The sequence below is a fragment of the Nanorana parkeri genome, unplaced genomic scaffold (genome assembly GCF_000935625.1).
Source record: "Nanorana parkeri isolate BGI_ZX_2015 unplaced genomic scaffold, ASM93562v1 scaffold38, whole genome shotgun sequence".
In the NCBI taxonomy this organism is placed as follows: Eukaryota; Metazoa; Chordata; class Amphibia; order Anura; family Dicroglossidae; genus Nanorana; species Nanorana parkeri.
This window is the reverse complement of record NW_017306306.1, coordinates 2,396,636-2,410,918: the sequence shown is the minus strand read 5'-3', so window position 1 is coordinate 2,410,918 and position 14,283 is coordinate 2,396,636. Positions and strand designations below refer to the sequence as shown.

The 14,283-nt window shown below is 44.2% G+C and overlaps 1 protein-coding gene across 1 annotated transcript in view; it reads left to right on the top strand.

Moving 5' to 3' along the window:
• The window catches only part of ZFR (zinc finger RNA binding protein), a 67,021-nt gene that overhangs the window by 12,020 nt on the left and 40,718 nt on the right, over positions 1–14,283 (top strand). The window contains exons 2-3 of the mRNA XM_018570537.1: positions 8,126–8,253; positions 14,065–14,146. Of these exons, the coding sequence (XP_018426039.1) occupies positions 8,217–8,253; positions 14,065–14,146 (119 nt within the window). The 5' untranslated portion in view covers positions 8,126–8,216. The remainder of the gene's footprint in view (positions 1–8,125; positions 8,254–14,064; positions 14,147–14,283) is intronic.

Below are 14,283 nucleotides of genomic sequence, written 5' to 3'. Positions count from 1 at the left end.
CTGGCGGGGAGGGGGGAATCCAGCCCCTCCCACTGTCACGGCAGAGAGCCGTGAGAGGTGAGCGAGCACCGGTATGTGTTTGCTCACCTCCCGATCATACTGAGCCGACCTGTGACAGTCTCGTTGTCACAGGTCGGCTAGAACTATGGAGGTGAGTGAAAAGCACTCACCTCATAGTTCTCCTTTTAAGGGATCACCTAAAGGCGGCAGTCAGAGTAGGAGATAGATGGACAGGCTGGGGTAAAGAGTTCAGAGGATGGGAGAGACTCTAGAGAAGTCCCGGAGGCGAGCATGGGAGGTACATGCAGTTCTGGGTGCTGGGCAGGTAGTTTCTACTCTCAATTTAGTCCTGTAGCGGGTTATCAGCAGGGTTAGTTTTTTTTGTTCTCCTTCTTGAAGCAGAGAAGAACAGAGCGTCAGGCAATTCTGCCAGCACCCCTTAGAGGACCCCCAACCTCACCTACTGCGGAGTGGGAAGGAGAAGGTTAGGAGGCAAGGGACGGGTCACAGGAAGATTATTCTTCATCTCCCAGCTAGCTCCGCAGATATTTGCTGCCCTGCTCATTAGGCATAAATCTTCACACCGAAACCTTCACATGTAGGCTTGGATTGCCTATCGGTAATGTAAAAATAGCCTGCCAGTCAATTATGTTCACTATAATGTTTAACCCTATAGTGAACGTAAGAATTGGGGTATTTAATGGTGGCGTAGAGTGAATGGACAATTTTGTATAACATTGATTTATATAAAAGGTTATGTTTCATTGAGAAGTAATATTAAAATGATACACACAAGATGATTAAAAACAAAGTTCCTAAATGGCTAATTACCGTATTTTGCGGTCCATAAGACGCACCGGACCATAGGACGCAGGGAGGTCCGGCGCGCCTTATGGAGCACTCGACAGACTGTAGCTTCTGACACCGCTTCTATGACAGAAGCTGTGACAGAAGCTGCAGTTAGTGACCGCTGAGACAGGTGGCGCTGTGATTACAGCGCCCCGGTCTCAGTGATCACACAGAGCAGACGAAGAAAGTCCGTTCTTCGTCTGCTCTATGGTGATCTCCATCGTCGCCGCTGCTCGGTTTTAATACGTATTAAACGAGCAGTGGCTCCTACTGCTGAATACGATCGCCGCTGCTCGGCTTTAATACGAGTGATCTCATTAGATCACTCGTATTAAACGAGCAGTGGCTCCTACTACTCGCCCGGCGCCCGAAATTGCATGTCTCGGGCGTCGGGATTCGCTCCATAAGACGCAGGCACATTTTCCCCCTCCTTTTGGGGGGAAAAAAGTGCGTCTTATGGAGCGAAAAATACGGTATGTTCAATATCAAGTGTTATCACCATGTGGGTTTGCAGGAGTTTTAATTGGCCATATAGGATCTTTTTTTTATCATTCTATTCCCTGTGTATCATTTTAATATTATGTCCTGGGGTGTGCAATTCTTATTGCCCGACACCCAGGACATGAAGTTTCAGGCACTGAGCAGGTTTTTCCCTCTACATTTAGCCCTGCTGTGGTCAAGCACGGCTAAATGTAGAGCAGGGGAGCTGCCACTCGTTTTGTACAAGTGATCTAGGCGGCTGTACAACCACCCAGATGTACAAGGCTGCTTGTTTGCCCCTCCTCCCTGCTGTGGTTTTTTTGGGTCCCCCTTGCTTCTGGGGGACCCAGGACCTGAGAGCATGACCTCAGGATGGAGAGCAGGAAGCAGACCGAAGAACGTTCGTTCTCCGATCTTCTCTGTGATCAGTGAGACAGAAGAACTGTACTCCCAGCGCTTCGTCTCAGCACAATGCTGTGCTCTGTCTTCTTTATTGGAGTCTAAAGCTGGCCATACACCTTACAATTATCTGCAGATTTTCTATGGTCAGATGGAAAAGGTGCAACAGATTCCTCCATCTACACTTAACTGTGTGGATGGAGTAATTTTCCCCCTGGGCCAATCTGTTGCACTTTTTCCATCTGACCACAGAAAATCTGCAGATAATTGTAAGGTGTATGGGCAGCTTTATAGGGTGACTTCTGGGGTCTTGTATCAGGACAAGTAGATTGGGCCCCCGCTTTAGTCCTTGGACAGGTATATATTTTTTGTATTTTATTTTTTAAAGAAGACCCCTGATGGATGCTCCTGATTTTTTTTTTTTCTTTCCAATTTGTTCACATGCATTGAGGTTGCTCAGAGGAGGACAACAGTTAGGTGCAAAACACTGCACATTTCAAGCGCTTCCATTGATGTCCATGGGCCAATTCTGCTGGAAAAACCATATGTACTATTTCGCACAACAAGCGGCAGCCCGACGCTCCCGTGTGAACAGGCACCATTGAACATAATGGGGATCTTCAGGTTGTTTTTGTGAAAATGTTGTGTGCAGTATTGTCTTTGCAGGCTGGGCTGGGGGCACTGACTATTCAGACCTTTTTAGTACAACTGCTTAAATTAAGCAAATTATCCTCCTATATGCCGGTAACAGTTTCCCAACTATGCACTCTGTAGACATGTGACTTTGATATCCTCCTGTTTTTGCCCTGAATTGGTATTGGGGAACTTGATTTCCCAGAGGTTGGTCTCAGTTTCTGGTAGCCTGAGATAAGCTGGTCAGCGCACTGCATGTTTTATGTATATGTCTCCACTCTTCATTATGCATGTTGTGAGCTCATGTTAACTAACTAAATCCTTCACTATTTATACCAATCCCATGACGTAGGCAGATGAGTGCCCCCTGTGTACGATCAGACCCATTCTTTGTGGTGCTGTCCAGTGCAGCGGTGGATACAAATTTTGTGGTAACAATCCATAAATTCGACTTCAGGATTTGTGGTCAGAATGGTTACTGATGCTATTTGTTTTCTGTACCTTGCACATTGCTTTTCTGCCATAATAAACACAAAATGTCTCGTTCCAATTAAATTATACTAAACAAGGTACAGTGGCTTGCAAAATTATTCACCCCCTCCTTGGCATTTTCCCTATTTTGTTGCATTTCCACCTGGAATTAAAATAGATTTTTATTTGGATTACATGTAATGGACATACACAAATAGTCCAAACTGGTGAAGTGAAGATAACTTTAGAAAAAAAACAGTGGTGCATGCATATTTACCCCCTCTGCTAAGAAGCCCCTCCATAAGATCTGGTGCAACCAATTACCTTCAGAAGTCACATTAGGTACATAGAGACCACCTGTGTGTGTGCAATCTGTTACATGATCTCAGTATCTATAACCTGTTCTGAAAGGCCCCAGAGTCTGCAACACCACCGAGTGAAGGTGGCCATACACTGTACAACCATCGCAAGACCTTAGCCTTGCGATGGTTGTAAAGTGATTAAAAAAACATTCGATCTGCCCATCTTGGACAGGCAGATCGTACTCTCGATCATCGCAAGCTTGCCCCCCTGAGGGGCGGGCTTCCGATGACCGCAATGCTGAACGGGCAGTGTGCGCGTGCGCACACCGGCCCGTTCGGCATTTGTCTCCCGAGCACCGTTCAAACCAGCCGAAAATCGTACGATTTTCGGCTGGTTTTCTAGCGTGCTCCTTAGACAAGACGTGCGACCGTACAGTAGAAACGGTCGCACGTCTTCGTTCACACTGCTCGATTCTCGTACGAGCAGTGTATGGGCACCTTAAGGTCTCGTGCACACCTAGGCGTATTGCATATGCGCGTCTGTCGCGCGTTTTTTACCGCGTTTCGCGGTAAAGTCGCGCATTTTCGAAGGCTACTTGGCTGTATCCCAATGGAAACGCGCAACAAAACGGCCCAAAGTAGTACATGTACCTTTTCAGGCGTGGGCCGTTTTGTAGCGCGTTAGGGACGGGCGGAAATACGCCAAGGTGGGAACGAGACCATTGAATACAATGGAATTTATATTTTGAGCGTTTTGTAGAGTGTTCGTCGAGCGTAGAACACGCTACAAAACATTCAGGTGTGAACAAGGGCTAAGGGGCGCCACAAGGACCAAAGAGTGCTCCAAACAAGCCTGGGACAAAGTTGTGGAGAAATACAGATCAGGGTTGTGTTTATTTTTTTTAATCCAAAACTTTGAACATCCGACAGCGCACCATTAAATCCATATTTAGAAAATGGAAGGAATATGGCATCACAGCAAACCTGCCAAGAGAGGGCTGTCCACCCAAAAAATTGGGTAGTGGGGCTGTCAGTATGTTAGATGAAGTGCGTTTTCTGTGTTTTTGATGTGTTTGTGCGTTTCCGGACCGGAGAAAATGTTTCATGCAAATTTTTTTCTGTCCGGAGCGGACTGCGCTGGTGAGAACTGTAGCCCATAAAGCACGTAGGGAGACATTGGGATGCATTTTGGGTGCAGGAGCACACGGTTCTGGTCCAGACATCGTGTGAACAAGCCCCAAGCCGTGCACTCCATAGAGCTGGCCTTCATGGAAGAGTGGCCAGAAAAGGCCATTGCTTACAGAAAAAAATATAAGCAAACACATTTGCTGTTTGCCAAAGGCACGGGGGAGATTCCCAAACATATGGAAGGAGGTACTCTGGTCAGATGAGATTAAAATTTATATTTTTGACCTGCAAGGAAAATGATGCGTCTGGGGCAAACCTAAGATCTCTCATTACCCTGAGAACACCATTCCCACAGTATAGCATGGTGGTGGCACCATCATGCTGTGGGGATATTTTTCATCGGCAGGGACTGGCAAACTGGTCAGAATTGAAGGACTTATGGATGGCGCTAACTACAGGGAAATTCTTGAGGGAAAACCTGTTTCAGTCTGCCGGAGATTTGAGACTGGGACGGAGGTTCACCTTCCAGCAGGACAATGACTGAGGCTGGGTACACACCTAGGCGTATTAAATATGCGCGTTTGCCGCCCCAAAGAAGCTCCTGTGCTTCTTTGGGCGTAGGGCGTTTTGCAGCGTGTTCCTACGAGCTGTAAAACGCCCAGGTGGGAACCATGCCCATAGGCAATCATTGGTTTTCGGATGTTGAGCGTTTTATAACGCGTAGGAACGCGCTGTAAAACGCCCAGGTGTGAACCAGGCCTAAGCATACTGCTAAAGCAACACTCAACTGGTTTAAGGGGAAACATTTAAATGTCTCGGAATAGCCTTGCCATTGCCCAAACGTCAATCCAATTGAGAATCTGTGGCATGACTTATGCCAGCATAACCCATCCAGCTTGAAGGGGCTGGAGCAGTTTTGCCTTGGAACAATGGCAGAAAATCCCAGTGGCTGGATGTGCCCCCCAAGAGACTTGCAGCTGTAATTCCTGCAAGAGGGGGGATGCACACAAAGTGGTAGGCATGTTGTATATATCAAATTATATAACCCCCCCCCCCAAATGTAAATTTCAGGTGTTAGTGCAACAAAATAGGGAAAATGCCAAGGGGTGAATACTTTTGCAATTCACTGTATTTAGGTCTTTATATTTTTTTTACCTCCATTTCCAGAAAATCAGCTTCCAGTTTGCAGCATAAACCAGCCTATTATTTTGACTGCCATGGCTATTGAGTACTCTGAACTCGCACCCCCCCATCTACTCTCAGTTTTGGAAAGGATTAAAGTGGACTTTTACCCCCTTTCACTGAAAATCACATCAGCATTCAGCTCTGCATGCTGATTTAAATAATCTTGTATTCATTAGCTAAACAAACACGTTTTTCATTTTCTTACAAATAGAGTTCATCTATTTCCGGCTCAACTTCTGACACAAATGTAATGTGCCCAAGTGTTGCATCCTGGGAAGGTTTCATCAGCAGAGCATTGGAGGGAAATCTCATCTGTAATATACATACATTCATTTATTTGTCCCTTATGTTTAATTTTTTTACACTTTTATTTTTTATTTTTTTTTTACACTTTTTTTTAAACTTACAAATTTTATTTTATTTATATCAAGCAGTCATTGTGAATTAATCTCACTATTACTGCTTGATAAATACATTTTTGGTTATTATCAGGCTGCTTCAAACTTCAGAACAGCCGATAATAAGTTAGTGACGCTGATCCTGCAGCAGTTCAGGATTTAGCTGTTACTGAATGTTTCAGAAAACTGAAACATTCTACTTTCAAGAATAGATACATTATGTGTCTATTACATTACATTATGTATCTATTCTTGACAGTCAAAAGATAAAAAAAAAAAAACCCAGTATAGCTTGAGAGATATCTCTCGATCTATACGAGCTGTCAGAATGCCGGCTTTTGCCGGCATCTGTGTCCCTCTGCTGTGACTCTCAGACACCCGATATTAAGGTATCGGGTGTCTGAAAAAGGTTAACCCTTTCAGTAATGGATCTCTAGATAGTTAGACATCTATTACTGAAAGATAACCGCTGATTCTCAGCGGTTAGCAGCCTTCTAGTGCAGCAAATAACTCGTCAGTACAGTGTACGTGACGAGTCATTTGGTCCCTTTGTGGCTGGACGTACAGTGTACGTCTCCCGTTCCCTCTGCTGTGACTCTCAGACACCCGATATTAAGGTATCGGGTGTCTGAAAAAGGTTAACCCTTTCAGTAATGGATCTCTAGATAGTTAGACATCTATTACTGAAAGATAACCGCTGATTCTCAGCGGTTAGCAGCCTTCTAGTGCAGCAAATAACTCGTCAGTACAGTGTACGTGACGAGTCATTTGGTCCCTTTGTGGCTGGACGTGCAGTGTACGTCTCCCGTCACGAAGGGGTTAAGGAAGTGAAAGGAGAGCTAGTAATCTGTCCTTAGTAAACATGGCCACTGTCAGAAGACTGGGGAAGAAAAGAGAAATAAAGGAAATAAGGAATGCAAAGAATACAAAGCCGGCAATAATCTAGAAGTATGTGTTTGTAGATTGTCATCGCTAAACATTTCTAAAGGTGTGTTTTGTTATTTTAAAGATGTAACTTTAAAAAGTTAATTTAAAAAAAAAAATACTTAGCCCCCCCATGTGATAGCAGTCAAAGTAAAGTAAAAAAAAAAGTTTTTTTAAATGAAATGTAAATAAAAGAAATCTAATAATAATAAAAAATTATTGTTGGGCTCCGCTTCAGCTGCGGCGTCTCAGTATACCGCTCGCGGTATACTGAGCCTATGGTGACGGGAGGACGCTAGTTTGTGTCTTCCCGTTAACCTAAGGAGGACTATGGGGAAAAGCCTTAACCCCATAGTTCTCCTTTTTTAAAGTGAAGTTTAAAAAGTCTCCCGCCCCTTGCGAAGGCAAATGGAAACAAGTTGGCTGACGATCGCCATTTGCGCCAGAGTGCAATAATTGTTGGGCCAATATTCATGGCTAACTCTAAACTGATGATCGGGCTGTATGTATCTTTTGTCCAATTTTGGTGTTCCTTTAAATAAGTTTGGTTATTTGATTATATTGATTGGAGTATTTTAATTTTTTTATAATCCATGAAACTAATTAAAATGTCTAATATACCTACAATTATTTAAAAAAAGGTGTCAAAACGTGCCATTAATTTCAGTGGCACCCCAAACGCGCCTCCTGGGCACACGCAGTACCGCAATGCTGTGCAGTGCGGTTGCAAACAATTGTGCGTGCAGTTTCTGTTGTATATTGATATATATAATTTCATGGTTAATCGGAAAAAATTGGCCAACTAATCAATCATGAAAATAATGGTCAGTTGCAGCCCTATTATAGACCATGCACTATCCTTTAGTACTTCTTGGTTTTAAATATTGCTCTGTTTTGTTAGGTTAGTTGTTCTTTGTCAGTATAAATAATACACTGTGGGGGTAATTTATCAAAACTGGAGCAGCTGTGCATGGCAACCAATCAGCTTCTCTCTTCACTTTGTTCAGTTAAGATTTGAAAATGAAAGAGAGAAGCTGATTGGTTGCCATGCACAGCTGCTCCTGATTTTGATAAATTCCCCCAATGTACTTGGTTGCATGGTTAGCGCGACCAGCAAGCTGTTTATGCCTTGCTTAGGTGGTCATTCGCTTTCACACCAAGCATTAGGTTTCTTGATTGAAACAGAGAGCCGTGTGACCTCTGTGTGCTGTGATGAGGGAAAAGCTGCATCTAAGGATTCCTCCAGCTCCTCCCTGGCCCCTGCAGACAGTAATAAGACAGCAGATTAGAATAAGCAGCTTGCAGCCTCCAGCATCACGTTTCTCTTCAGTAAAAGTCTCTGCCTTTTCTTTACAGCTTTTACACAGGAACGATACCTCCTTGTAGCTCTGTGTGAGTTATGAACAGGAACTGAAGTTACTTGATTTGCCAGCTAAGAGAAGAACCCATGATTCCTATATGCCCTGTAGTTTCATTCACCTATGGTGAGTATTATTCACTCGGTCCATGAGCTGTAATCTATATGTTTGTGTTCTGAGAAAGTCTCTCTATCCTCTCCTCTTCTTGGAACGATGACCAGCGCTGTACTTTATAATCTACTAATACCTTGAGCCGGTCACCTGAAGAACCTGCTATGTTGTGCAGTTTTACTCGGTCATGCCTCGAGTCTTGCCTGATATATTCCCACTCTTAAAAACTGTAAAATGTTAAGTCATTGAAATTTTTTTTAAATATAAGTGTTAAAGTAGCTTTTTGTGTTTTTTGGCTTGTGGTGTCATTGTTGTTCTGACAGGAGATTGTCTGACATATCCTAAAAATGAATCTTGTGTGGCGCTGCACAATCCCGACTGTGCTGGATGTAATTTAGAGGGTCCACGCAATGGCTGCAACAGATGGTGGTGCCATTCTCAGCCAGAAATACGTCGTAAGAAGTCACCAGCCCACCAAGATGCATTTTTGCTGTTTATTGTAGACACTTAGAGGTCTGTTTATGAACTGTTTGCCCTCCAAATCTGTGAACATTTATTCTTTGCAATTAGTGGCAAAAATCAATTTTTTTTTTTTTTAGTGTGTACATTTTATTAATTTTTTTTACCAGGTGAAGCGTATGCCCACTAGATGGAGCATAGGAAATAATGTTCCTCGATTCCATCTAGCGCAAGGGTCTCAAACTCAATTTAGTGGGGGGACAATTTTTTTAGTACCGTGGGGACCCCTACTATATATGGTACCAGTTTTAATGTATGCACATGTTACAAGTGGGCAACTGTCACCGATTCAAATTAATGATCGGGTGACAACTGCTGCATGTAAACGCCTTCACACCGCATGTAATCATATTTACATATGTACATGCAGCGGCTGTCACCTGATCATTAACTTGAATAGGTGACAGTTGCTGCATGTAAACGCCAGATTAGGGATTCCTGCTGCAGCAAAATGCAAGTTTGTGACACAGGAATCCCTAATCGCACCTGAAATATAGGGGACCCCCCCAAAAAATACACTTCACCCCCCTTCCAAGCCCCCCGCACACATTTAATACACTGTCCCCCTGCACACATATTAAACTTCCCCTCCTCCCTCCCAAGCCCCCAGCACACATAGTAAACTTTCCCCCTCCCTCCTTTCCTTCCAAGCCCCCTCACCGGCTTGCATCTTTGCAGGGAGGAGGCACATCATCGTTCCCTGGTGATCTAGTGGTGATTAGTAAGGTCTAGTGCAGACCTTACTAATGATCCATCATTCGGCCGGAGCTCAGAACTGCCAGAGCTCCGGCCGGAGCTGACAGGAGCAGCTCTGCGGTCTGCATCCGACAGAGATGCAGACCGTGTAGCTGCTCCGGCAAGTCGGGCACGCGGTCCGTGACCGTGTGCCCGACTTGTCAGTTGGCTGCAGGCCGGTACTTTGAGACCCCTGATCTAGCGGCTTTAATGGCGCATTTTCCGGATAGTATATTTTCAAGTCAAATGTATTAAGAACATTCATTTTTGCCTCTAAGCGCACGGAACGAATGTTCAGAGATTTGCGGGGCAAGTGGCTATGCGACTTGTTAATAAATGGACCCCATACTGTCACATGAGTCAACATGCAAATGTTTTGGGTCCTCGCTGTGTCCTCATGGTCATGGCAGCTTCTTCAACAAGGAAAGGTACCCTGGTAGACCCTGAAAATTGGCATATTGACCTATGTGCTATAATGGGAGGTATTTATTAAAACTGGAGCAAACAGAGGGGTTGCTCATGGTGACCATCAGCTTCTATACTTTAAGGAAAGCTTTGTAAATGAAAGAGAAAAGCTGATTGGTTGCCATGAGTAACTGCTCCAGTTTTGATAAGTTAATTACAATAAATCAAGGGAACATCTTACTTCCTGTTTGACATAGTTTTATTTTCTGGGGATCTTAAAGGGCAACTACAGTTGCAACTAAAAGAACAATCCAGCACAACACAGGAAAATGTCTAGTTGAACACTTGTATGTATTCAAGTGTTGCTGAAATAAAAAGCACCTGTAAAAGAAGAGATGTTCTACTTGTCAGTACAAGCTCCCTTTCATGGAATCCTAATATTGCAGCACAGCAAAGCCACCCAAAGAAATCATCGTACTGGATACTTCCAGCGGTTTGATGTCCCAACATGCTCTGTGGTTCGGTCTCTGGCTCCTATAACACTACTGTGTTCATGAGTGATATGGTCAGATACATGTGGGTCCCATCACACTCCTGATCGATATAAACCCATGGTCTGGGGGGTGCTGCAGGGACCATGGATGGTGCCTCAAATCAATCAGTAGTAGATGAAGTCACCGGCACTACCAATCCCTCCTTATTGAGGTCATCTCAGTGTAAAGCAATGTTTTGGAACCATGTCGGTCATTTCTTCAGGCATACAAAGTGATCACTTTGCCTGTTTAAAGGGACCGACATGGTTCCGAAAGTGGAGCAAATACTGACGTGCTGGTAATTTCTTCATCTACTATATGAGTGACATGGGGCTCGGGGGGTACAGACATCCAACACAGTTGGAAGTGTCTGATGCAAAGATGCTTCAGAAGGCTTTGCTGTTCAGAAGGATTAAAAGATTCCATAAACAGGCGCCCAGACAGGAGTATAAAGTCTCCTTTCTTACCCGTGCTTTTTGGCTTTCATTTACGTTTCAGCAAAAAGGTGGCTTTTATTCGACCTACTTGGTACATTGATGATATGCTGGTGTGTGAAAATTATAATGGTGTATGGAATGCTACCCCCCTTTTTAAAAGGAGTAAAATGTACTTTTCCCCATAGCTTGAGCCTGCATCTGTCACATGTTGGCTCTATAGATCAAGAACTGAGCAATCACAAACCGCTGATGGCTCAGCTCACGTCTTCTCCCTGCAGAGTATCATTTGCTCCCTGCAGGTATTCCCCTCTCCTCTACTCTCCTGCATTCATTGGAGGGACAGACAGGGGAGGGGGCGGGCTCAGCTGGCTCTGGCTCTAGAGAGGCGGAGTCAGCTCTCAATCATGTAGCAGTGTGGAGCCCGACAATGCACGGCTCTGCGCTGTCAGCATATAATGGGCAATAGCTGGTTATATGCTTACTTTGGGGTCACAGGAGGGCATTAGCAAATGTCCTCCTGTGACCCAAAAGACAACTGAAGCCAAAAATGCTTTGACTATAGTTCTCTTTTAAAACCCAGGAAATAAGCACAAAAGGGGCGCCTTTCCTGGTGCAGATCACTTTTATTTCAATAAAACATAAATAAAAAACCGAATCATACTCACAAACATGAGTGTCACAAAGTCATGAGGTGAGGACTGACAAGCAGTGAGATGTCCACTAGGTGATACCAGTGTAGTGGTGACGTTAACGCGTTTCCGGGGCACGCCCCCTTCATCAGAAGGTTCTTGTGACACTCATGTTTGTGAGTATGATTCGGTTTTTTATTTATGTTTTATTGAAATAAAAGTGATCTGCACCAGGAAAGGCGCCCCTTTTGTGCTTATTTCCTAGATTTCCAGCTTTCCCGGCTTCTTTGGGGCAGCATCCTGCAGTATGCCTAAAAGCAATTCCTATTAAGAACTGACAGTCCATGGCGCTTCATTGTTTTTACTCTTTTTTTTTTAAAACCCATATTAATGAGGTCTAAAGCAGAACGAGCCTGTTTTACTTGAAAAGCTCTGTAAACGCACACAAATATAAGTACACACTCCAGAACTGACTTCAGAAAGGGCCTCACATATTGATATGTCTTTTTTTACACATTCTGTGCCATTAAAAGAAAATCTCTGCCTGTTCTACATAAACCTGGCTACGCTGCTATATTACATTGTAGTTGTGTGTAAACTAAAAATTGCTTCCAACCAAAATGACTTTTGTTAAATCCGTTCTTGTCTGGAAAGGGTTAAGCGGTGGTTTTACTGATGGGTCCGCTGACTCTGTATCAGAAAGCTGCATGGAATTGGGAAGGTGACACCTCGGACAGTTGTTCAGCCTCAGCAGAGAATTGTCACTTAGACTAATTGGTGAACTGCTGTATGTCCAAGGGATTGGCTCTTGGTGACAGGTTTAAGGTGTTGTAGGACTCGACCCCGCTCCTTTTGACTATGTTTTACCATACCGTATATACTCGAGTATAAGCCGTCCCGAATATAAGCCGAGGTACCTAATTTTATCTGCTCCGGTGGGCGGCGCTCCGAGCGGGGTCATCTGGCAGTCTCCGGCTACCTAAATTAGGACCCGGAGACTGCCAGATGACCCCGCTCGGAGCGCCGCCCACCGGAGCAGCAGTGACGCGACGCTCGGTGAGGTAAGTAAGAAGAAACCTGACCAGCTCAAGACGCTGACTCGAGTATAAGCCGAGGGGGGCACTTTTCAGCACAAAAAATGGGCTGAAAAACTCGGCTTATACTCGAGTATATACGGTAAGTTATTTGAAATTCTCCCTTTTTACTAGTTTCTTTTCCTACGGCTGACACATCATCTGTTCGAGCTTCCCTATTTTCCTGATATTGAAGATATAAGTGAACATTATGTAAATATAGGGACACATTCCGGGTGCCTGTATTCCGCTATGATCACTTCTGTTGTCTACACACAGAAGCTGGCACTGCTTATAGAGGACAATTGACCCCCAGTAAGAAGGCGACTGATAGAGGTCTAGTTATAAAACATTGGCATAGCTATCCACCCAGTGAGACTGCATGTGTATTTGTTCTGTCAGTCAACCAGCTGTTGTGAGACTGGCATGGAAACTGATGTTCTTGGTGTCATTTTCTCTTCTGGTCCAATGTTCTTCAATAGGCATATTTATAAGGAAGAGTGAATGGAGGAGACTACCACATTATGGCTACTAGATGGAGCAGAGGATCATGGGAAATACATGGAACAATGTTTCTTGTTGTTCTGGAGACAGCTTGCCGTTGGAGGGATTTGGCATATAGATGTAACCACTGATACTACAGGGATAGGAATGGTTATATTTATATGCTCCATTCCCTTCAGCTGTCTCTTGAACTGTAACATTGTATTTCCTTAGTAACATGCTTTATATTCCCAATTCACTTTGTTCTGCATCAGTCTACCTATGGAATAACATTCGACCAGAGAACAATTACAGTGAGAACATTTGTTTATTTGTTCATTCTCACAACAGCTGATTAGCTTGCAAAGATCGAATGTAGATGCAGCTTTGTTGAACGCATAAATACACCAGGGCGTATCGGGGACGTGCTTTGCGAGACTTTGTTTCCGCATTTGGTGCTTATCCCCATTAGGTCCTTGGACACGCGCCGATGGCAGGAAAAGAACTTGTCACAAATTTGGCGACATGCTTTCTCGTTTTTTCCATGCTTTCTCATGCGTGCAAACACGTGGGGAAAAACCATGTTTGCTCACCCATATTTGGGGTGCACTGCCATTAATGGCAACACAAAATCGTTCCACGTTTTTGAATACATATTGTGAACACTGGACGAGGCATGCACACGTGACCTTGATACGCCTGGTGTGAATGGGGCCTTATAGTTGAAGAAAACTTTGTTGGTCTGGGTGAGCTTATTCCATAATACGGCACATAACGACCTCCTGTGCTGTCGCTCCAGAATTGACTGGTCACACACACCTATCCTGGCTATCTACTAAATGTAAACTTTGAAAAATCCTAGTCCATCCTGAAGCATTGTAAAAGCTTAAAAATGCCAAGGGTGGTGTGCGGGGGACTATGGGAACTCTACTGACCTGAAGAACATTTGTGTGTGTGTTCCTTAATAACTTTTTTTTTTTTTTTTTTCTTTTTTGCGCTCCCTTTTTCTCAGTGCCCAGCCGGCTTGGTGAAGAGGCCAAAATGGCTACTGGCAACTACTTTGGCTTTACTCATGGCGGGGCCGCTCAGTACAGGTAACAAGTGATGTGTTGTAGTCTCTGTGTGTACCCACCTGCACGGGTATCTTAATGTTACTTGCAAACAAGATCACTAGCACAGCATGCTGTTGCTGAAGCAAGGGGAACACGTTTGCTAAAATAAGCATTGTCCT